The sequence below is a fragment of the Bolinopsis microptera genome, chromosome 11 (assembly GCF_026151205.1).
Source record: "Bolinopsis microptera isolate Bmic1 chromosome 11, MBARI_Bmic_1.0, whole genome shotgun sequence".
Classification (NCBI taxonomy): domain Eukaryota; kingdom Metazoa; phylum Ctenophora; class Tentaculata; order Lobata; family Bolinopsidae; genus Bolinopsis; species Bolinopsis microptera.
Genome location: NC_087082.1, coordinates 3,008,255 through 3,031,804, shown reverse-complemented (window position 1 = coordinate 3,031,804; position 23,550 = coordinate 3,008,255). Strand labels below are relative to the sequence as shown.

Sequence of the window (23,550 nt, the reverse complement as noted above, 5' to 3'; positions counted from 1 at the left end):
ATGGAACAGTGCTAGGAAAGCTCCACGTGATGTTAAGGTTAACCTTAAGTTGTCTAAGATAAAACCACATCACGCCGAATGGTTTGTAAAAGTTAACACTGAAATGCAGGACCGGGGTAGTTTGATAAAAAAGGTTTCCATAAAGCTAGAAATCACTGATGCTTTAAGCACAAAGCATGGACTATTTCATGCACGAAAACCCATTTGATAAAGATGAAATGTGATATTAGACACTGATCATGTACATATATTTTAACATTTTTACTGCTCAATGACTGCTTTTCTTACTTACTGTAGAAAAAATGGATTTAAAAATCATTTGCTGAAATTTAAAAAACGTCAAAAAAATTGAAAAAAATTCGGATTTTTGATGGTTTTGAATGCCTTCGAGCGTTCATATTTATGTCCGTTCATAATTATGTCCGTTCATGTAATGTCCGTCCAAATAAGGTCCGATAAGGTATAGACATAGTTAACAGCTATGTTTCTTACATTTACATTTTTTCAAGGAACGATCGCGTGATGGAAGTATTACGAGCGTTTGCAGTGATAATTATACACTAAACAAGAAACCTTTCGTGGGAGCGGATCAAAGCTAGAGACCTATACCCCGCGACTTTGCCTAACAGCTTGGACCGTACAGTTTGTCCTCATGATTCCCTGATGACTGATAACTGATGTAGGTGATTTTAAGTACCACGTTTCATAGTTCTGGAGTAATTGGTGGCACTATTAGTCCTATAAATATTCCATATGAATAGTTTTTTTATAGGTTACCACTTTTTTACGGTTACCACTTTTTATAGGTTACCATTTTTTTACTTTTTTACTTTTATACCTCTTTTTTTAAGGTTACCACTTTTACACTTGTAAAAGACAAATTAAACCTGTCATCAGTTATAAATACTTGACAAGTGTAATTTTGGTCTGCAGATTTAACCGCGCATTTAAAAAATTTTTCTAGCTATAAGTATAATTATATACCCAGGCAGCCTTGTAATTATAAACTTCATATAATTGGACTGCACGATCAACAATCGACTAGAGAGTTGGGTAAATTTTTACGTTTAAAATATTATCATATTACTTATATTTAAATGCTCAGTCATATAATATATATCTGGCCCTTGGCGCCACTTATGATCATGTCTTCATAAAGACTCATTTTAGATTTACAGTGAGGTTCTGTGAGGCATATTGTTACATGTAAATTGTAAACCCAAGAACCAGGTCGTCGACACCATGCATTTATAAATGTGTACGTGTTTTCCATTACTTCACAGTTAACACTTATGCCGTGGTTCGTGATGCTCATTACTCTTCTGTAGCTTCTGTTGCTGCCAACTGCTTAACTTGCACAGCTATTCTATCTAATATTCACTAAGTGTAATTGTTCACTATAAGACAATACCACGAAATTAGTCGTCTTGATCTCCATCTTCTCATAATATTATGATAGTACTCAAATGAAGAGAAACTGAGCACACACTGCTGACTAACTGCTACCAGTCACAGAGTTACTCTATATTGTCTAAGTTTTAATTCGAAAATATCATTCGGCATCGTGTACTCATGGTTCCAATGGAAAGTAAGACTAAACTGACTAATGCCTGCTGAGTGATGCTTTTTGATTTTTAGAACCAGTAACCATGAATTAGTTTATTAAACGCGATTTTTCTTTGGAATTAAATTGCTTTTCTCGACTCTTTTGTTATTACGATTAGACGGAATTAATCGATTCGATACTATTACTAAACTCTACTGTCAGGGATGTCCGCTTTTGACGTTGTATTTGGAACCGATTTAATTATTTAAACAAAATGCGGCTGGTACATGATTTTGGGCAAACTATAAACTGAAATTTGTTAGGGAATTCACATATAACTTAAGCCATTTTTGTCGTTTTAAACCCCCTCCTTTCTGCAGTCGAAATTGCACGCTTTTCCAAATCCTTATGCTGACTTACGTAACATGTAAACAAGCCTTTAGCCTATGAGTTATGACACTAACTAAACGGTACGTACTGTAGAATAAACCGTTTAATGAAGATCCCCGCGGAAGATGGAACGTACTTGAATACATATTCCAGTATGATCCAATGCTCTATAACCTCGGTAAAGTGTGATAACGCAAATTAAAAACATGAATGATTCCTGATTCCATCCAACCTTACCGGTTCTGCTTTTCAGGTACACTATTTACTGGATTTGTATCCAATTTTAAGACTCCGATAAACCCCATTAACCGATCCTTGCAAGTTATTTTGGTGCACAACCTTTGTTAGAGATCTAGTGATTACATACTTAAACTCAGATACAAAACCATTGAATAAAATACGCATGAAAGCTGGCTGTCTGGCAAAAACAATGGCAAAAACTCCAATTATACTATCTTTTGCTTTACATTAAAAGCAAGAATTAGAAATGCATCTTGAAGTTTCTTAGTTCTTTGAGCAATTTTCCTTCTACTACTCATGATTCGGCCAGGGCCGTTCACCTTTTCCATCTCTCGCAAATTGGGCTGTTCATCATTTCCGATCCAAACTTTAAATATTGTATATTTAAGTGCGATTGTTACTCAGGTCTTACTTATGTATTACACATGGTATGTATAGTTACTTCTGATTTGTAGTCATGTAGGAAGACAAAAGTTAGACACATTTTCAGTTGTAAAAGGATACTCAATGTTGAATGAGTCCATTTCCAATTTGAGACTATTGCAATCTTTAATTGCTGGTCATGATGTTGTATATTCTGTGCCGCACTTCGTAATAACACGTATTCGGGATGTGCTGTTTGATTGGTTAGAACAAGTATTCGATTAGGAATAGGTACCCGAGTATTTTTCGTTTAGTTAGAATAAGTATTCGAGTTTTGACTGAAATTTTGTCCGGTCATGACCAATCAGTGAGGTCAGTGGGAGAGACACAAGTCGCCATCTAGGTACTGGAAGCAGTATATAAGGAGAAAACTTTGATGTAATGAAAATTTTGAATATGTCCTGCCGGTAGGACATATTCGAATTTCAGCTTTCCGCGACCCAAATTTCACTGTTTCGACTGAATTTTTTTGAATGACCATCATACAAAGTCACTGAGGATGGCACAAGACACGATTGAGGTTTTCAAAGTTCTGTTCCCAAAGAAAGCTTTGATAAACGGAAAATCATCAGAATTCAGAACTGATGAGACAAAGAAAGTAGTAGTAGTAGATTAGTACGTGATCTCTAAAATTACCAATACAATATTGACTCATGACTGCGACTATCTTCAATATGAGTATACTGCAATATTTTATTCATGGCTCATCCCAGACAATCCCCAGGGGTTTCTCGTTCATTCTGAAGGCGCTGGTGTCGCCTATTAATTTAATGCGGTCTAGTAATCTTTACAGCATTTCACAGTTCGTTTTACTTTTAAGTCCTAACTATCCTCGCGTCCTAAGATGGTGTTTCTCTTGCCTCATATATAAGTCACAAGAGACGTGGTCGGTACTCTGTACAAGGATAATGAGTGCAATGTTGCATTTTACTTTTGGCCTCTGTTTCAGTCGGACAGTCATTAATCATTTTTCATTCTACATGATATGTAGGAACTATCACTAAAGCTTGATCTCAACTCTAGACTGAAGTAAATAAATTAGCCTAACTGCTCCACTGGCACTACCATTTACCAACTACCAGGATTCCACTTGTACTGGTCAACATGTCCGCTCATGTCTACACTAGGTTGGGTATCAGCTGTTGTAAAATGTAAACACGGCATACGTTATAAGTTAACAGTACGTAATTCACGTGTATTTCAACCCCCGCTCTAATTGCAACATCGGGAAATAATTGCGAATCATTTTCCTGTAGAAGCAGCGAGTTGATCACATATTAGCAAGTTGTCATACATTGGTTTCGATCTATGTCGTAGAAAACTTGTCATCATATCCGGTAATTATGAGCAAAAGGAATGTTTCTATCTGCCTGCTAATTACGTCGGTCGACACAAATTGTTAACATAACCCGGCGCAAGTTGACGGTAAGTATAAAGCGATTATTCTATATTGTTTCCATTGTTCCCATCTTCAAGTGTGCCGGCAAACTTCTTGTTTTTTTGTTCGGGAGTAACTATTATCCGCCGATATTATCTTACTATTGACGGCGTGAGAAACCTTATGTTACAATTAAAAATTACAATTATTGACTGCGCCGAATTGTTTTGTATTGCGCTGCTATGAGCCAGACACTTTCTAAAGCCATGGCTGATGAAAAGTGTCTGGCTCAAACAATAAATTTCACCGTCATATATACGTCTACTTGGTCATGTTGCCGTATTGTACTTGTATCATAATTTCCTACATACATTATACATACTATTATCTGGCGTCTGGTTTAAGTCGACACATTATGTTCTAGTCATGAGGCATTGAGGCAGTTATTATTATTTATTTATCTTACTAATGCTAATGCGATTACCCACGAGTTCATTAAACTTTGCTTCATTAAGTTCGCCAACCTAATCTTTCTCATCAAGATGCCCACTTAACTATGATTAGTAACAATCAGTGTTTTTTGTAAAAAATACCTTCATCAATTCTTAATCAATCGTAATCCACGTATCTATTATATAACAATGAGTATGCACCGCTTTTATTTCTTTGCAATTTTGTTACTAACATTATATACTGTCGGCATTCCTTGCCTATCACACTAGAAGTGAAGAATTCATTTTCTTGAGAAACAAGTTTCAAAATAACACTGGTACTGAGTCCATTCAATCTAGGGAAATATTATTATTGTCCATTGGCATTATGTCGGAACAATACGAAGTTGAGAAAAATGAAATGCGACCTGTTTCGCTTGCTTAATGCTCATGTTTTGTAAAGGTAGCTGTGGCTCTTAAATCTAAATCTTATATATTGTTTTCTGATTATTCTCGATCACAGATTTTCCGAACGTTTCTATGTTCTATTCAGTGGCGTAACGATGCCTGTTGGCGCCCCCCTGCCGAAAAAAGCGCCCCCCTGTTGGCGCCCCCTCCCCTTTTGGTGCCCCTCCCTAAAATTGAACAAATTAGGTGACTTTAAAGAATACGCCGGTAAAATCTCTAAAAAAGTGTGTATCTAGAGCAAAACGCGCAGTTTTGCTAGTACTTTAGTTAAGTTTTCGAAATTGTCCCACATTCAAACGACGATTTGGCGCCCCCCTAAGACGGCGCCCCCCTGCACAGCGGGGTCAGCAGGGCCTTTCGTTACGCCACTGGTTCTATTTTGTCGATTTTTCTGTTAATAACGTAAGAGCGTAGGTAATTGTTACTTATATTACAATTATAGAAATAAAAGACAATCATTTCCATATTGTTTGAGACATCTTTTATGAATCTATATTTTGTTCATTTTATAATATACAGTAAAACCCCGATTTACCGCGGAGTTTGGTGGAAAGGAAACATCCAGGGTAAATCGGGGTCCGAGGTAAATGGGGGGTTTGTTTGTTTTAAATTATGTATGTTTAGCCCTATTTGGGGGAAAGGAAATGGCCGCGGTATATCGGCCTGATATACCGCGGCCATTTCCCGATATTATAGGGGTATGCGGTGAATCGGGGCGCGGTAAATCGGGGTTTTAAGCTGTGCATAGATTGTTTTGAATGCTAATTTGATTAGATTCAATGAATAGTAGTTACAAGAAAAGATTATAAACTTGCTTTTTGGCCTATATCAATCCAACAAAAAGCCTGGTGACCAAGTCAGCACGACTTCTTGACTTCTTGTCATTATTAGACTCTCTGCTTGCTAAACTTATTTGTTAGTACACATTAGTAATAGTATGAAAAGTGTTTTGATTATGTGTATAAATGTTTTACTTTTAGTAATAGTACTCCTGTTAAATTGTCAAAGACAGCTTGGTTTCACGAGGAAAATGTTGCTGCCCAAGGTATTCCATAAACAAATGTTATTTAAATGGATGTGCTGCCGGGCCAATAGATTTTCACGGATAATTATACTTATAGTAGTACGCATTCAACCCAATTTTAGTTCCCAAAAACGTCTACAAATTTCCCCCGGGAAACTGTGTTTGCATTATGCAATATTTGACTGAATAAAAAATCGCAGATTTTTCTTAAGAAAGAAAATGGGAACACAATTTCAGATTTGTGAAAGACTTTTCATGGTTTTTTACTGTGGAAAATACTGTTTTGTGGCCACTCGATTCAATCACTTTAATGCTAGTTTGTAGTTGGTATTTCGTCCCCCATGTTTGAAAAAAGCGATCGTTATATTATAGAAGATGTAATAAGTTTATGTGCTGCTCACATGCTAAAGTCAGTTCTTAAACTATTTCTCAAAAACTAAGCCCTAAGTATGTTCACAGCTCTTATACAAACATACACCTTGCACATACTTTTGTATTTATGTCAATCATGAGAGACTGAGATATTTTATAATGTGAGTTGCACCATGGGCGCAGTCGAAAAAAAGCGTGCATGGTTTTGTTATAGACAGTTCTATATGTCGAATTAAGATAAGTCTGCCGACTGTGTTAATCAAACCAATTGTCAGTATTCTCATTTAAGCCTTTGTTAAAGCCACAATGGTAATTTCATGTTAATCGCATTTACAACGAATCTACATAAACTGAATTTACACATTGTACTATGGCCTATGGCCTAATGTCTATATGTCAAGAGAAAGATCTGAACTGTATGGTACGCAGATCAGCAGTATCAGTATATTGCGTCAGTTGTTTTGTTTTGTTGTATTTTGTTGATCTTAAAGAGAGCGAGCAGAACCATTGTTGTCGATATCTTCAGTTCTGAAGAAATGTTATATTATACCAGGAAGAATATTCGGACATATGCAAATGTCGTCTGAAAAATTGTGTCATTTTAAGTTGATATTGGTCATTGAATTAGTTATGTGACTAAATGGAAAGGTGGAGAAAAGTTGCCGATTATTGATTGTCAGGTTATATGATTGTTCTGTAATCTAATAAGAGTTACCCTCTCAGTCACAGGTATCTAACATGGCGAACAAATATGAGAGAGTCGGCTCTCGGTGTAACAGTGAGAGTTGTGCTTCATCCCTCAAGCTGACCCCCAACCCTACAAACAGACACGAAGAAACAGATGAAACAGAAAGTAAGCTATCTGAACTGCAATCAAACGGCAATCCTGCCGACGGCACAGTTACATCCAGCTGTGTTTTGTTGAAGTTAAACTCTGATAAAGGTACGTTTGTTTCAATTATCCATCTTTAGTACTTACAATTACATAATAAAAGAAAACTAATTAGATGATAGATAAAAAAGGATTAGACCATAAGTTATTTATTTCGTACGGCAAATCTTATATTCATCTATACTAGTATAAGCGACAGTTGCCTATCAAATTGGAATACAAATATTGTTAATACAGAAATATTGAAATGGAAATATTGTAATAATTTCAGAAAGTGTTGCATTTAGAAGAAAGAGATATTACCCCCTGCTTGTTTTCATCACTGCAGGTAACGTAACGACCCACACGTACACTCCATAATCTTTTTATTTGTATTGAAATTCCGGTGATGTCCCTAGCCAGACCCATTCAACATTTCTACCCGTTACGTTTCTATTCCGCATTCCAGTTAGTCGGATCCCGGAATTTCAAACTTCCAGATTAAAATGTCGCAGTTTTGACAGGTCCCTCACCCTTCAGGAGTCATGGTATCCTGTCTGGGACTAATCTTCTCCTACGCTACGGGTAACATGACCGTCTCCAGATGTTTTATAGCTGTTGGAGGGTGGTCTGTTCTTGTGGGGGTAGCGTTTCAGTTCAGACACTATTTCATGATCGAACAGTGTTCAGTCATCGAGAAGTGCTTGGATATTGAAAAAGAGACTGACATGGAGAAGGCAAGCTAGACTCTTTGTTTCAGGACGATAAGAAAGGGTTATAACTTTAAATTATGAGCCTGACAATTATTTTACCATTGACTGGTGTGCTGATTAAGGGATATAATCATCAATATGTCTACTTCTCCGCCAACAAGTACTAAGTAGGCTATTGAAAAGTGACTGAGTAATACCATCACAGCGTTTACTGGAGTCTCTCATTCTTTGTTCTAAGGCCACTGTTTCTGAGGATTTGTTAACATTGTGTCTTAAGCTGGATACCACCATCATATACGGCAATTTTCACGTTGTGAACTCCTCGAATACTCGAATACCAGGACCATGATAACACGAAACAGGGCGGGCGTGATCCTTTTCTTCAGGTTACTATGGCAACAACCGCTGAGTAAACGATACCATTTGACGCGACGTAAATATCTTGTGTTGGTCAGTACTCAGTAGTCAATATCACATGATGCAGGTTTTCAGAACTACCATACATTCAAGGTAACCAGCTCCTCAATCTTAATATCAATCTCGAACATTCCTCAAAAAGCTGCTAATTTTAGGGCGATTCGAAGTGATTTAAATGATTGAGTGCAATGTGAGCCGACTTGGAGAGCAGTAGGTATAATGCGGACCTTGCAACAGTGTCAATTGATTTTTGATTGAAATAATATTAAAATTGGAAATCACCCCGGAGGTTTTAAGAATTTGCCGCCTTGGGTTTTTATCAGCTCACAAATTTACCGAAAACCGGTTGATTTTAAGGATTGTCCGTAAACCCTATTTCTACTGGTAGGCAAGGAACCAATTTTTGTTGGTTCCCTACAGTTTATTGAAGAACAGATAATTACGTTAACCATCGAATTAAGACTTGAAATTCATTGGTTTTCTACAATTGTTTTACAGTATATTTGTTTTTCTTGTATTCTTACATTTAATTGGATGTTGTATTTGTTAATGATATATCAGTAACAAATCCAACGTTTCATACCAATAACGGAATTGTATCTAAAGTACGCCAAGAACTTTTACATCCGGTCCATTAAAACATAATATTTATAATCTACCATTTTATCATCTTGCCAGTACCACGACAAGATTGGTACAGGAAACTAAAAATGTCGAGCAGCTCGAAAACATCTCTCAACCTTGATCTGAAATGATGAGTACTTGAGCATTGTATTCGGATTCACTGCTCAGAATTTGTAATCTTAACTTTACTTATCTTATCGTTCACAAGAACACGGACCATGACACATGATTTTCTTAAAGCGAGACTAATCTATCAATTTGGGGATCGTTAAACTGTGTCGCTATACGCTGCGATCAGGACGAATGTTTTGATTCGAGACAATATCTATACTGATTCCGCCAATGCTCCAAGAATGCCTTATTCAGGCTATAAACCACACTTCTATTAGGTTAACAGCTCTTTTTTCCAGGCACGTGACCGCACAGTAGAGTTCGGACGGTCCGGCCGTGAATCGTAGACGGTCTGGAGACGCAACATGTCAAGTCCGCTGCACTACGATACCCTGCCCCACTAATGAACTCGTGTCGCACCTGTCACGTGTCTCCCTTCTCGCACCTCATTGGTGGAGCTCTCCGCCAATCAGATCACGCGGTTTTGGTAACATCTCATCCCCGCGAGTATACAACTCACGGGGCCTACTGAGAAACTTATTTCTGACTTGAGCATTTGCCATTCGTTTGATTGAAACCTCGACAAACTCTACTTCAATATTTCAATATGGTCATGGGCGGATTCTCCATTGATGAAATTCTGAAAGCTCCTCACAAGAAGAAAGAGAAAGACCAGAGATCGAACTACCAAAGGAATTTGTATTCTCACGCCACTCACGCTCCGTATAGCGCTTTTGACTTGTCTTTCTCTTCGGACTCCTACAAGGTTGGTCTGCTGTTATAATTATATCTCCTGTTATAGCTTATAGATAATAGAATCGTGCATATACATTTTATGATTGCCGGATCGAAGTTTTTTTGGACATTTTGCATTTGGCTGCCGTTTAGATTTCAATATTATAGTATTATTTTAATTCTTCTTTCTTCATTTTTTTGAAAACACTTTATTTAAAATGAATATGAAATTTCAGAATGGCTATAAGAAGAATGTTGGAATCACGATGCCTGTGCCAAATCATGGGCTTATTAACCAATCGAAGATGTACAACAAGTACAACGACAAGCCAACCATGATGCATTCCAGCCAAAAATCTGGTACGTGGGCATCTTAATCAAGTTCATCCTAATTTAAATTCCATTTGTCGCTATCATTTCTTTGTACTTATGTTATGTTCTTTTGTTTTGTTAAGTAGCAATCCGTGGTGGAAACTTTTGAAGATACATTTAGCAGTATGTGGTGGGTGAAGAATATTTTCGTCATTCACAAAACATATGATCTGAGGCTTCTTATGTCTATAGGACAAATTTCTGTAATCATTCTGAAAGGACTCGGCATTTCATTCTAAATGCTATTATGGTGGGTGGGTTTAAACAATTAATTTAATTCTATTGTTGTCTGGAATCGGTCAAAATTATAAGATACAATAAAATTCACCGACTACAAAGCACTCAATATACTCAATAACGAAATAAGACTAAGAGTAAGAGATTAATTTGTCGTCAAGTAATAGTTCGAAATTACCTCACATTTGAAATTGTAGAACCAGTTGAAATTTCATTTCATCACAACAAACTGGATTTCCTGTAATGGATTAGATTATCGCTAACGAACGTAAAAATCCTAACGATATACTCAATTTATTATGTAAGTAGACCCCGAAAAATTGACCGAATGCTCTATTGCTGCTATTGAAAACGATTAATTTGAATTTTGGATTTGTCGTGAAATTGAGTTTGGTGCACTATATTTTTGTCTCACGATCTGGAACGTCTCGCAATATAGGCTTGTCCTTGATCCGCCGAGAGATAAACAAAATACAAAATATTTTAAGATATTCTATTGAGGCACACTCTGGCGACGAAATTTTGTTGATAAGATTATTATAGTCCATTTTGGCAAAAACAATTAAAAGCCTCACATTATAAACTTTTTATTGGATGATCAAAACGTACCGTTGACAATTCTCACAATTTCTCCCACAATTGGCGTTCAAATCAAGATATTTTAACCATCCATCTTAAAAGACATAGCAATACTGCAGTGGTTCTATTCAGAAATTTGTTGATTCCAGGAGCACTCCTAAGAAAATATATCCACTAAACTAGGCCTGTAACTTGCATCTTTTGAGAAAGTGAGCTCTGCACCAGTTGGTACTAGTAGAACCCTCAAATAGGTGATAATTCTCAGAGTATAACCTCATCAGCCGTCATAGATCCCGACAGTCTTTATTTGATCGAAACAAGGAGAATATTTAATTAGAAAATCGGGGGAATAGGATTATTATTAGCACTAGATACATGAAGGTATTGGAAACAATTGAGGAGTATGATCTTGCTATGAACCACGTTGTCGCCTCTTAATGAATTGGCTCTTATCAATATCTCGGTACAAATCACCCAATTTTAAATGGTTTATCTAATATCTTGTTCGGTCAGTGCTCTTCATACTAAAGTTCACTCGTATTCTAAGAGAAGCCTTTCAAGAGTCAATGGTATTTTTTAAGTAAATTTTCTCTCGGAATGGGATAAGAGTACCAATCCTGTGAATCAGCGCGGATCCATAGTCGCCAGATTTTCATGTGGTTGTGATGGACGAAGGTGTCTTTTAGCTGGTTTTTCAAACCGACATTCCATCAACCCTGTACTCTTAATATCCGATAATCTCGTACTTGTAGCACTATTAGAAGATGAGAGTTGTGGGTTCATGACTATTGAGGCATGTAATAAGGAATGAACCCGGAAGTACGTGGGATCAGTACTCTGGAGTAATGTAGGTACCCGGCAGCCACTCTAATAGAACTGAAATGTTAACAAGTACCTATTTTTTCGGAGGACCCAACAATGGACAATAGCACTGGCCAATGATTGTAACAAGATTTCAAGGTCTGGCCTGCAGTCCAGAGGTGAAGGTAGTGACTAAGGACGAAGAAACAGGTTGGACAATGATCCACTGCCATCTAGATACCTTCTCGAAAGAGAGAGAGAAAAGAATGGAAGAGTACGTTATTCCGGGGCTAATGACGACAGACAATCTATTCTCTCTACCTATACTCCAACTGTATTCCTACCAATTCATTAGAGAGGGTGACTAAAGAGCTGAGGACCAGGTGTCGAGTCCTCTTGAGTACGGAGCTAGCCGGGTTATTGAGTTTGACGCGACCCCTGACAACCGCTACTCAGGTCGTTAAACTCCAGGGAGAAGGAGCTCTCTCCCTCTCTAACTCCCTCTGCTGGTGTAGTCTCCTGGTGTTGGCATTAGATTATAGCCTGCCCAGCAGTACGATTGAATTAAACTAAATTTCAATACAACAATAAAAAGAATTGAATAAGGGTTGCGTTAATGAGTTATTTGGTCATTGGTTGGAGCTAATATCGGTTGAAGGCTCCTGTACGTCTGTCCGCACCACAACTCCCAGACAGTCGACTAAAGGTAATGGTGCTCCTAAACCACCTCCAGGTCCTAACTTCTAGCTCTAGTCTCTACTACTACTACTGGAACCCAATCTTCAGAGACATGTCACCAGTGTAGGGCAACTTGCTGATACTCATGTTATGATGAATAAACCATTTGGAAAGTCGGCCAGGTTCTGCAGCAGGATGGCTACAGTTTCATATAGCCATTGATTTGTCAGCAGATATTAGAATTTCCCGTGTGCTTTTGGTTTGGTAGTGGGGAGTGTGGATGGGAGATTTTGTCTAGATAAAACATCACCTGTTGTTGGTATGAAGAGGAAAACTGTGGTTTCTACATCACCTGTAGCCCTTCATACACCCTATCTATTTGACACGTGCAACTGTTCTCTTGAGCTAGGTTATTGTTATTCTATCTGTCGAGCCCTATTGTCCACTCCGTCAAGAGAGCTCCACAGATTACCAAATAAGTTATACCAGTACTGCTGTGAGCTCTATCCCGTCTAACCGCTGACTGGTTGCTGTCTCGATATACCCCCTGATTGGGTACGATGCCAATACCCACATTTGTCAGTTGGGCGAGCAGTTAGCGGTACAATCACGCGGACGGGTCGTGTACTAGCTGTTTAGACGGCATGGGCCTAGCTTCCATTGGCGGGAAAACACCCACGTGACTATGAAGACAGTCACGTGGCGTGGTAGGCTGAACACGTGGTGTGGTAGGCTGGACAGGGGGTTGGACACTGAACACGGAACTTCAGCACATACTCCGACTACTTCCGTGCTCCGCTCTATTGTCTGCAATACAAACTACTCAGTGTTAGAGCAATGATCTACTTCTAGTGTGGGAACGAGTAATATTAACCCGTCCCCCACCCTCCTTGATTGACTATCTATACCCATTGTCCAGGTCAGACTGACTGGATAATCAGCTTCCAATCTACGGACATTTCTATCCTTACAACCAAAATCAGCTCAACTCTGAAACTCCGACCCTTTCTTTCTACCAGTTTAAATATCGAAGTAGAGAATTTCGTACTTAATGTGGGCCAAACATTTCAACTCTTTCTTCTTTACGTCTCCTGATATAAGATTCCATCTTAACATTTCTTTAAACGCGATCTTTATGTCAACAGAGTCTATAACTGGTTGCATCATCAAAACTGGAAATATTTCACGGAAATAGCATATCTTCGACATTTCTGGAAATATTTGATCATCTAAATCAATTACGAAATATAAGCTAGGATATATCTAATAGCCAATAAGCCAATAGTGTAAGGAAGTACTTATCATAATTTTTCAAAAGAAAATCCTTGTCGGTATGTTTTCAGGATATATCCTGACAATTAATTCTTGGAATTTTTGAAACTTATTCGATTGTTTAGATAGGAATGATAAAATGTTATAGAAAATAAAAATTATCCCACAGCCCCAATACAATGGGTGATGAACCTTCTCTCATCATCTGATTATACTACCTTCCGTCTGAAAAGTTTAGTTTGCAGACCAATCCTCATTTATTACGATTAATTGTAAACCAATCCTTATTTATTACCAATTTCGTGCCCATTTAGTGAATCTTAACCAAATTTTCGGTAACCAAATTTTCAGACGAGAGTTTACTTGATGGCGATCAAACCAACCTTAATTTTCAACAGATTCTCACCTGCATTCTAAAAAGGGACAAAAGTATTGGGAGATAAAAATACGCACCCAAATATGTCAAGTATGTGCTAGAGATGGCCCTGTCAGTATTAAGATAAGCGGAGCATGAAGCCTGATGTGATGCTAGGAGGGTGGTTGTCAGGAGTACTACTACTCAGCCTGCTCCTGATCCTTCGTCCTCCGGTCCGTGTCATGGCCGAGACGTGATCTCATCCCTTCTCCCCTCTCGCCAGCCAGCCCAATTTCTCTCAACTCTTTATAGACCAACCTTTTATTCATCCCATTCCCCAAATTTTATTATTGGATTTATGCCGATTGTCTATAGCGTGATTATGGTTTAGAGTAAAATCCGCAAATTGTTGCTCTCAACTCCTCCTACGCACGGCAAAAGATCACTGCGGTACTATTATTAGAACAACAGGCTATTGGCCGGCTACTGGCTACGTCTAACAAACTTCCCGGTTACCATTCTCCGTCTCGTATCTTCATCATCCTCTATTGGTGTTTTATCTTCTTCAAATTATCTTCATATTTGAAAATAACCCAAGTATGTTCAATTAGTGGCACTTACTGCAGGGATGGGTGTTAAGCGATCCTGGGGAAAATTTCCCCTAAATTTCTCGCGGATTAGTGATTTATCATCGCGGAGTCGGAATATAATATCCAGCCCATGGCAAGTGCCAAGATTTATCGGTTCTTCCTGATGATGGCTGTTTATCATTAGACATCGTTCCTTAAGTATTCCCATGCTCCTTAAATCTTCTAAAGCTGGAAATTGGGACCGATGAATGCATTTCGATGAATTCATTTAGGGTAAATCATATTAACATACTGGTCAAATACTAATTAGATTCGGAATTTTTGTAGGAACAGGCGATAAAATTAAACAGTAGATAAAGTGCCAATACTAAAATTCAGGAAGTCTCAGCCCTTCATACCTAAAACCTGCTAATCCCACGTGATACTCCACACTGCTGGTGATTGGACGATCAGATCCCAATCTATGACCTGTTTGGTTGTGCTCGCTCTGAGGGGGACAATGTCCGTTGAGGGCGGGGACAAGGTAAAAACCTAATTCCATTTGTAACGCTCACGTCTCGTTCAAGCTGGCTGGCCTGCTCAACAGAGCCAGATAAGGTCGCTAAACAATAACCTCCCGTCCTCTCAGTCGCTGATAACATTTCAAGTAGTAGACAAGTCAAATTGCCTTGAAAATTTCATGACCGTGATACTAAAATTTAAGGGTGACCGTGCTCTTTGACATGATTTAGAATGCAAATCAACCGTAATTCTAAATTCAGTTGGTGCCTACGCACGTGCCAATTCTTCCCAGTAACGTCGGAGTACTTTGAAAATACCACCAAACTTTACAATCATCATCCCCCGAATAGGTATTCACAATTTTCGATATACATTTCCAATCGAGGATAGATTTCGCCAACACATTCCTTGAACATCTTAATTGAAATTATTGAATTGTTTTTGTGTGGGAATTTTTATTTAGTTGATTTCATTTATTGATTTATCCTAAAAATTTGTGTTTTCCTTTCTAGCAAAGACATCATCGGTATCCAATCAAAGCCTAATGAACCTCATTAATACACGCTAACGCCTTACTCTTGATCAGATTGGGTGACGAGATCACTAATTGAGTGCAAATATCACTGACTGAGTGCTCGGATCACATATCCGATGGATTTTAAAATGGTCATAACTCAGCCATATTTTAACCAATGAACTTGAAACTTTTGGAAAAGTGTTCAATTATCAAGCCAAATGTGTGCAAAAAATTTTGAGTTCTTAGCTTAAAGCGTTCTCATTTTATGAAGACAATAGTGAAAAAGAGGGAGTGTCACGCCACGCCCACTGTAATTGGGCGTGGCTTACGAAACTTTCAGGAATTCTAAGTTTGACCCATATCTATAATCTCTGAAATTTTGGTGCAATTTGGAGACGAATTACGTGAGTTATTAAGAGGTTGCGTGTGGGTAGTCACTTATGGGCCACCCTGTATATGTAAACAATTTCAAGTACCTAATTGGTCAATGGTGCCCCCGTATATTAAGGTTCACAGTATAATTTAAATGATGCTTTACAGAGTCTAGTCGGCCTAACCATCCACCAGTCGATGGTCTGGCCGATATGAACCGATCTTGTTAGCACTTATTGTGCTCCATTGACTCCATTAGACTGCCAAGTTAGACAGCCGTATAGAGTGCCACATCACATGGATTGGTTAGACTCCTGGAAACCATGTATTCCTGAATTCCTGATTTTCTGATAAAATTATATTTTCTGATTTTCGTGATCGGAGAGAGAGAGAGACGTTTTATTAAGCTGATTCTGGAGGTACAAATTTAATGATGATGGACGGTATGTCTACCGTGGTGGCAATTGGGGCTGATGAACATTGTTCGGTTCACGACATAATTGAGCCGGATTGTGGGTGTTCATGACTAGCACAACTTTTTGAAGATTACTTCACTTCTGGTCGTGCCTAGTATTGGTATTTTAATTGACCTGCACTTAGCAATGTGATGTCAAGGCAACCTTTAAATTATTTTTTGAATTAGACCGTATGATACGGTCATTCTCTGATGATGATTTAACCAAGATTCCCAATTTCTAACGTTGGTTCCCCAAAAATTGGAGAAATTCTAACAGTTCCTTATCAATAATTGTGCAGGAGTAAATTAGTGATGTACTGAGTATGTTGACGTTAGATATGCATTGCAATAATTACTGACCGTGGTTGAGATGACCTGTTCTTTGAGATTCTGATAATCTCATTGTGGTTAAAATGGATTGGTAAAAAGGCTGTTCCTCATTCGAGTCTCACGACTGTTGGAATTGTTAAAATCCTTATCTTTGATAGTGCCAGCTGTTAAAAAGCTTAATGAACTTCCATTGGATTAACCCAATATAACTTGATCAACTTAACGATTCCTAGAAGTGTAGAAATTTCCCAATTTCCGATGTCAATTCCCCAAAAATTGAAGGATTCAAACAGACCCTTATCAATTGTTAAAATGAGTAAATTAGCCTCATTATAGTACTCAGTACTCGTTAGGTATTCCCTGCAATACGCACACAGGGCTGACATAAATCTATAGCCCTGCCCGATGATCGGGTCTAATCAATCAGATCACAGAATTTAGCCCACGTGCTTGACCCCACCAATCACGAGCTGGTATCCGGCCCACGTGACGCGGTGAGATGAATGGGAGAAGGTAAACAGGTCCCTGCACCTGGTCCGGCAGCGCGAGAATTGACTTGTTCTTATCAGGAGACCAAACTCCTACTCCCCCTACTTGAATATTGTAATATTCGGCAAATAAGATTAATAAATTGGCGGTGTGCTATTGGTGGTTAGGCTGTGCCTTGGTCTACCTCCCGAGCTGTCCTGGGGAGGTGTGATCCAGCTGCATTTTTCCGCTATTCAATGATTTAACAGGTACTTAAATTTCTCAATACCTACTGATTAGCCGACCTGAAAAGTTAGCCCTAAACGCATCCCGCCTCCCTGTTAGGGTAGGTAGAGGGTCACGTGGAGTGGGGTCACGTGGGGTGGGGCAGGAACACTTCTCACCCGCAGTTGGTACCTAAAGAGTTGAGTAACTCCACCGGGATGCTGTGACTGGATGTGCAAGTATCTCGTTAAAATGGGGCGATTATTGTTAATTATCTGGCTTGATCCTTCGTGGGAATTTATTCTGAGAGTAACTGACATGGTGACAGCTACTGATATTAATCTGTGACCTCACTAGTATTTCAATTGGACACCTACTTAGCCAGCTAAAGCATATGCTGAGTACCAAGATGACGCTGTGGTTAGCTTACCTCTCCTTATCTGAGGTTTCCCGTTTCAGTCTTTAGGCTGCATATTATTTAGATCTTAAATTCGGAAACCTTAAAAGAGTGGCACCCGTCATCAACCATCATTGCATATTTCGAGAGAAATTCTTGGAATTTTCAAGTTTAAACTTGGTCAAAAACACGATAAACCTAATTGTTAAACACATTCCGTGATGTCAAAGTTCTTAGCGTAAGAAAAGTCTGGTGGTTTCTTAGACAGAGGTACACGAGATTTATTTTTACCAGGGAAATTACCAGAGAATTAGAACCCGATTCAGAGACAATCCCAGCAAATTAGCCACTTGTGACGGTACAATATCTGAAAATGTGCAAGGTGTGCTGAATCACGGTGCGAGTCTATGTTGAGGGATTTGAACGAAGTGCTAATTTAAGGTTAAATATTCTGGGTTTCAAACTAAACAATCGGGATGGGGAACTGAGTAGCAAAGAAATTTCAAGTGTCTGAGGACAGGGTTGGGAATCATAGCAGGAATTTAATCTTAGATAAGAGATTGGGCTGTCCATTGAACCATATTCCGGATCAAATGTTATATTTATCGGGCAATCGTTCTGATCCAAAAATAAGAGTGGTTTCCTTGTTCCGGGTTTGATAGAAATTAGGTTTAAAATGCCTCACTAGATAAACTATTTCATGAAAAGTCACTCACATTTTAATAAAAACCCTCACCCACCGAGCCTAACATCCAAATTGTACATCCACATAACGGGGTTTTCAGTTAAATACATTAATAATCATGATTAAATTGTCTGCAAGTTCTTCCCTTAAATAGCTAATAGACCAAATTAATCTTGACCCTGCAAATTTGCAAAATCCTGTTTCAAAAGTGCCCGTAAAATTAACACCAACTTTCTCCTCAGAGGGATTCCGACCACCAAGCAACAATGGTCTGTCAAGAAGTGTGGGAGGGTGGCCCAACTCCAGAGAGCTACAAAATATGAGCTCGAATATCCCCCAACACAAGAAGGTTTGTACCACTTTCACCACTTCTACTTACCACTTTCACCACTTCTACTTACCACTTTCACCACTTCTACTGACCACTTTCACCACTTCTACTGACCACTTTCACCACTTCTACTTACCACTTTCACCACTTCTACTTACCACTTTCACCACTTCTACTTACCACTTTCACCACTTCTACTTACCACTTTTACCACTTCTACTTACCACTTTTACCACTTCTACTTACCACTTTTACCACTTCTACTTACCACTTTCACCACTTCTACTTACCACTTTCACCACTTCTACTTACCACTTTCACCACTTCTACTTACCACTTTCAGCACTTCTACTTACCACTTTCACCACTTCTACTGACCACTTTCACCACTTCTACTTACCATTTTACCACTTCTACTTACCACTTTCACCACTTCTACTTACCACTTTCACCACTTCTACTTACCACTTTCACCACTTCTACTGACCACTTTCACCACTTCTACTTACCAATTTTACCACTTCTACTTACCACTTTCACCACTTCTACTTACCACTTTCACCACTTCTACTTACCACTTTCACCACTTCTACTTACCACTTTTACCACTTAATTCTGCTATTTAAGTTATTGAATAGTGTTTACTGAGAAATGCTCAAATATTTCATCAATAAAATAAGAACTGGTAATCGTTTCACAGAAAAGCGTTAACTTAGCAATCTGTATGTTTCAAAGAATCTTGTTCTTCCATCTTAGTAAATATTGAAATTTAACAAAAACTACTCCGTAGGGGCAAGTGGAAGCGACCAGAAAACCCAAGCCCAGGAAGACCCAAACAGTTTTCTCCACAACCCAGCTCGCTACCCTGGACACGTGTTACAGAAGGAATAACTACATCACCACAGAGGAGAGAAACGTGCTGGCTGAGACTCTACACATGTCTGTTCCTCAGGTAATTGGTTAATCTACTTCTAATCGCGGTTCCTTATTATATGTTAATTAATCATGTTTTAAAGTGTACTTAATCTGCATAAGTACGATAATTTACCGTGATACTTCTGATATTATTGAACGAATGTTTAAAATATTTATGGCAAACTATGAATATGAGATCATAAATAACGTGACTTAGACTTAGAGTATCCCTACTGCAAATAATAACCAACGTGTCTTGCAGGTAAAGAACTGGTTCCAGAATAAACGAAACAAGGAAAAGAAGCTAGGAAACCATCCAAACAGGAACAACATGCACCTCCAAACAGCTCCTTACCACAGCATGGGTTCCACTATGGGTGGGTACCACAGTCACCACGACATCGGCTTCGGGTCTGGCAACAACAAGCAGATAACATTCCGCAACACTCATAGATACTAAACTCTTCTTGATCACATTTAAGCTGCTTCAGTGCTGTTATGTTGAACTCTGCTTTCGATATTGAGATGGTATTTTGATGACAACCGAGCTTGGTTATGCACGTGCAATTGTGTGGCCATGCTCGTGTGAGTTTAGCTATATTGTTGCTATAGTGTTGCTATAGTGTTGTTATAGTGTGGCTATAGCGTTGCTATAGTGTTGCTATAGTGTTGCTATAGCAAGTGTTGTTAAATAACCAACACTGGTAACTCACCACGACCTGATCGTGACGTAGGGGAGTACGTTTGCACTCGGGCAGTTTTAAACGATCTTTCTGCTTTAGCCTTACAACTGTACCTCATAAACACTGCGACTTTGCTACCTTGTCTCAAAACTGATGAACAATCCAGACATTTTTATTTGATTGCATGCTAATAATAATGAAGTTTGATTTTACTTAGAGATGTTTATATTAGTAGCATGTTTCAACCTACGACAGTTACTGACCTCAGAGTTTAATTTTTACTTTTTTACTTGCCATGTTGGTGATTTTGATTAAACTTTATGTCGATCTGCCGGTGATGTATCTTGATTTAGATAACTTACTATCTGTTCTTTTAATTTTATACTTTAGACATAGGATTTTAGTGATAAGTTAATTATTTTATACCTTGAAAAATTAAATTGCAGTAATTTACCTAGATTTAGAGGCCTCTTTATTTCGCAACATATTAAGGACAAAATTCTGAACTGCGATTTAATTTTAGACGCGTGAGTATTCGTCGTAAGCGGAATTCTCGGGCAAACGTTAAGTGTTCGATGATGTTCAACTTAATCATTACTTAGCAGTGAACCAAAAATATGATTTATAAAGATATTTTTCCGATGTCCGATCAATAATGAACGACATATTCTGTTCTAAACAGAGCTCGATTTTGCCCGACTTTTATGGCTATTAAAAACATCTTAAATCTCGCTTAAATTATCTATGCTTGCACGAGATTAAAAAAGAAGATTTTCGATTAAGGCAATATATACAAGGTGGTTTTGAATTGACGACATGTTGATTATGGAGCACGGCAAAGAAGTAGATAAAAAATGACTGGATCGTAGAACCGTACTCTTAAATCGACATGCGTTAATTCTCAACTGCTTTAAAGTTTAAATAAATCTTGTTGGTATGATGTGTTATCTGTCTCTAATTTTAATTTTCTGTTTAATAATACATTTTCATCCTCTACACTCTACTCCATATTAGTGAACAACAACAGTTTGACTAAAGCAACTTTTGTAAACTTGGTACAAATTTTAAAAAACCTTTTATTTTCATTCGTAAAACTTGTTTTAATTCCCTTCTTCACTGCCTCATGCCTGGAAATGAGTTTCGTTGATGTTGCAACACGATTGTTGCAAAACTAGTATTCAAATTCAAAATATAAGTGAGGTCAGAGACAAATCATTGGTCAAACATTTTGTACTAATAATTGATAATTGAATCTGGAGGTAAGAGATAATTTTTGACCAAGTGCAAGTCCAGCAATTGGATTTCATGAGAAAGTTCACCCAAATCTATGAGAATCTTGGCGTTGACTCATGATTGTTAAGTGTTAACGGTTAATAAAAAAATCAGTTTAGCCAAATTCATTCCCCTTATCGTTATTTTGTGAAAGTCTGTATGCTGTGAGTGTGAGGTGATCGTTTTTATCATCACTGCATGCACTGCAAATTTTTCACTCAAATAAATGTTTCATATTGTGTGCGCCGTGCGAATTCAATTTTCAAATAAAATGCATTTGACCCTGGGTTGAGGAATGATACTCGTCTAAATCCCAGCAAAAGTTACTGGCTGACGGTGTTAGTGTTACTAGAGGTGGTTTAATTTAAACAAACGGCTTGACCTCGCGCGCGACATTAAGTGATTTGCACGCGTGCCACATTCCAATCTTCAAGCAGCCAGCACGTGACACAATTCAGCCAATCAGAGGAAAAGAATCCGCAAAGTTAAAGTTGCAAACTTTTGATCGGCCCAAAATGAGACTTTTCTGGAGATTTTGAGATAATAATATAAAGCTCAACAACTACGTTGTCTTAAATTTTCCTCCTGGAGAGGTAACCTTAGTTTTACGAAACAAACATTTTGTTGAAAACCAAACGTTTCTATTTTGTATCTCTTTTATTTTTTTAACGGGTGATACTCGTAAAATATCTGTTCCGTCGACGAGTCCAACTCGGCGCGCGTCCTGGTAGGTTGTAAACCTACAATTTTATTTTGAGATTAAAAGCTGACTAAAGAAACCAGGGAATTAATTGGATAATGATTATTCACTCTACACTCGACTGTCACGTAACTTTTTCAACCCGTTCTCTAGCTGGCCCTGAACGACTATTATATGCTGTATGCGTAACAAGAATTTCGCCGCGGTTACACCACGCACGATTAATTTTCCCTGCTTAAACCGTTAATATTTGCAACGAAAAGTTAATTTTATCGATTGATAAAAATTAGATGTTGGATTATTTTGTTGTTAAAAAGTTGCAATATTTTCATCGTAATTTGTCATTGTGCGCGTGCAGGATTGCATGTACTCGAATATTTAGTACGCCGCGCACAAATTTTGGGCTAATTTAATTTGAACGGCATCGTTTGACAATTGACAATTGAAATTCGCGTTGGATACTGCAATTAACTAACACATGCCGAGCGTCGCGCACAGCATAACAGACGCTTCCTATACTTATAATTATAGGGGAGTGGTCTATATTGCGAAGGAGCAGACTTTTGTCGACATCGCAGGACCGTCGGGCCACCTCATATATCCAAACCCGATTACTTATTCCCTACGATCTTTTTGCCTTCGGCAAGAGCAGGGAAAAAAAATTCAGGATACAAATTCATTGACACTTATTAATTTAACGTTTACTGGGCCGCGTTCAGCCTGTCATTTTTGCTCTAACCAGAGCCCTCTCGCAATTACAGTAGCGCGCGACCGCCGAATGCGGCAAAGGATATTCTACTTGTGAAACAAGCGCGTCACGCAGTACGCGTATACAAATGGCAATGTGAACATGATAGCCATTAGCCTGAGCTTGTCCCCAGGTAATTTAACGTATGATTCTGATTGTAAAATATTTGTTTCAAATATTAAACCGTCGACGAGTCCAACTCGGCGCGCGTCAATTGGTCAGTTATAAACCTATAACACTTAATTAACGATTTCAACCTTTTCACATCGTTGTTCTGCGAAGTAAATTGTTGTCACACGTTGAAGACCTACCACACGAGTGC

At 38.3% G+C, this 23,550-nt stretch overlaps 3 protein-coding genes across 3 annotated transcripts in view; 2 read left to right on the top strand and 1 right to left on the bottom strand.

Annotated features, from left to right (window-relative positions):
* Positions 1-23,550, bottom strand: part of LOC134823353 (protein RRP5 homolog) — a 125,175-nt gene that overhangs the window by 84,014 nt on the left and 17,611 nt on the right. The gene's annotated exons all lie outside the window — the stretch shown is intronic.
* Positions 7,002-7,912, top strand: LOC134822706 (uncharacterized). The gene is made up of 3 exons (XM_063833904.1): positions 7,002-7,215; positions 7,436-7,492; positions 7,684-7,912. The coding sequence occupies exons 1-3, from the start codon at positions 7,011-7,013 to the stop codon at positions 7,887-7,889; spliced, it is 468 nt and encodes a 155-aa protein (XP_063689974.1). The 5' UTR covers positions 7,002-7,010; the 3' UTR covers positions 7,890-7,912.
* On the top strand, positions 9,308-21,602 carry LOC134822705 (homeobox protein engrailed-like ceh-16). The gene is made up of 5 exons (XM_063833903.1): positions 9,308-9,774; positions 9,980-10,103; positions 18,822-18,928; positions 19,701-19,862; positions 20,088-21,602. Exons 1-5 carry the CDS (start codon positions 9,616-9,618, stop codon positions 20,283-20,285), a joined length of 750 nt encoding a protein of 249 aa, XP_063689973.1. The 5' UTR covers positions 9,308-9,615; the 3' UTR covers positions 20,286-21,602.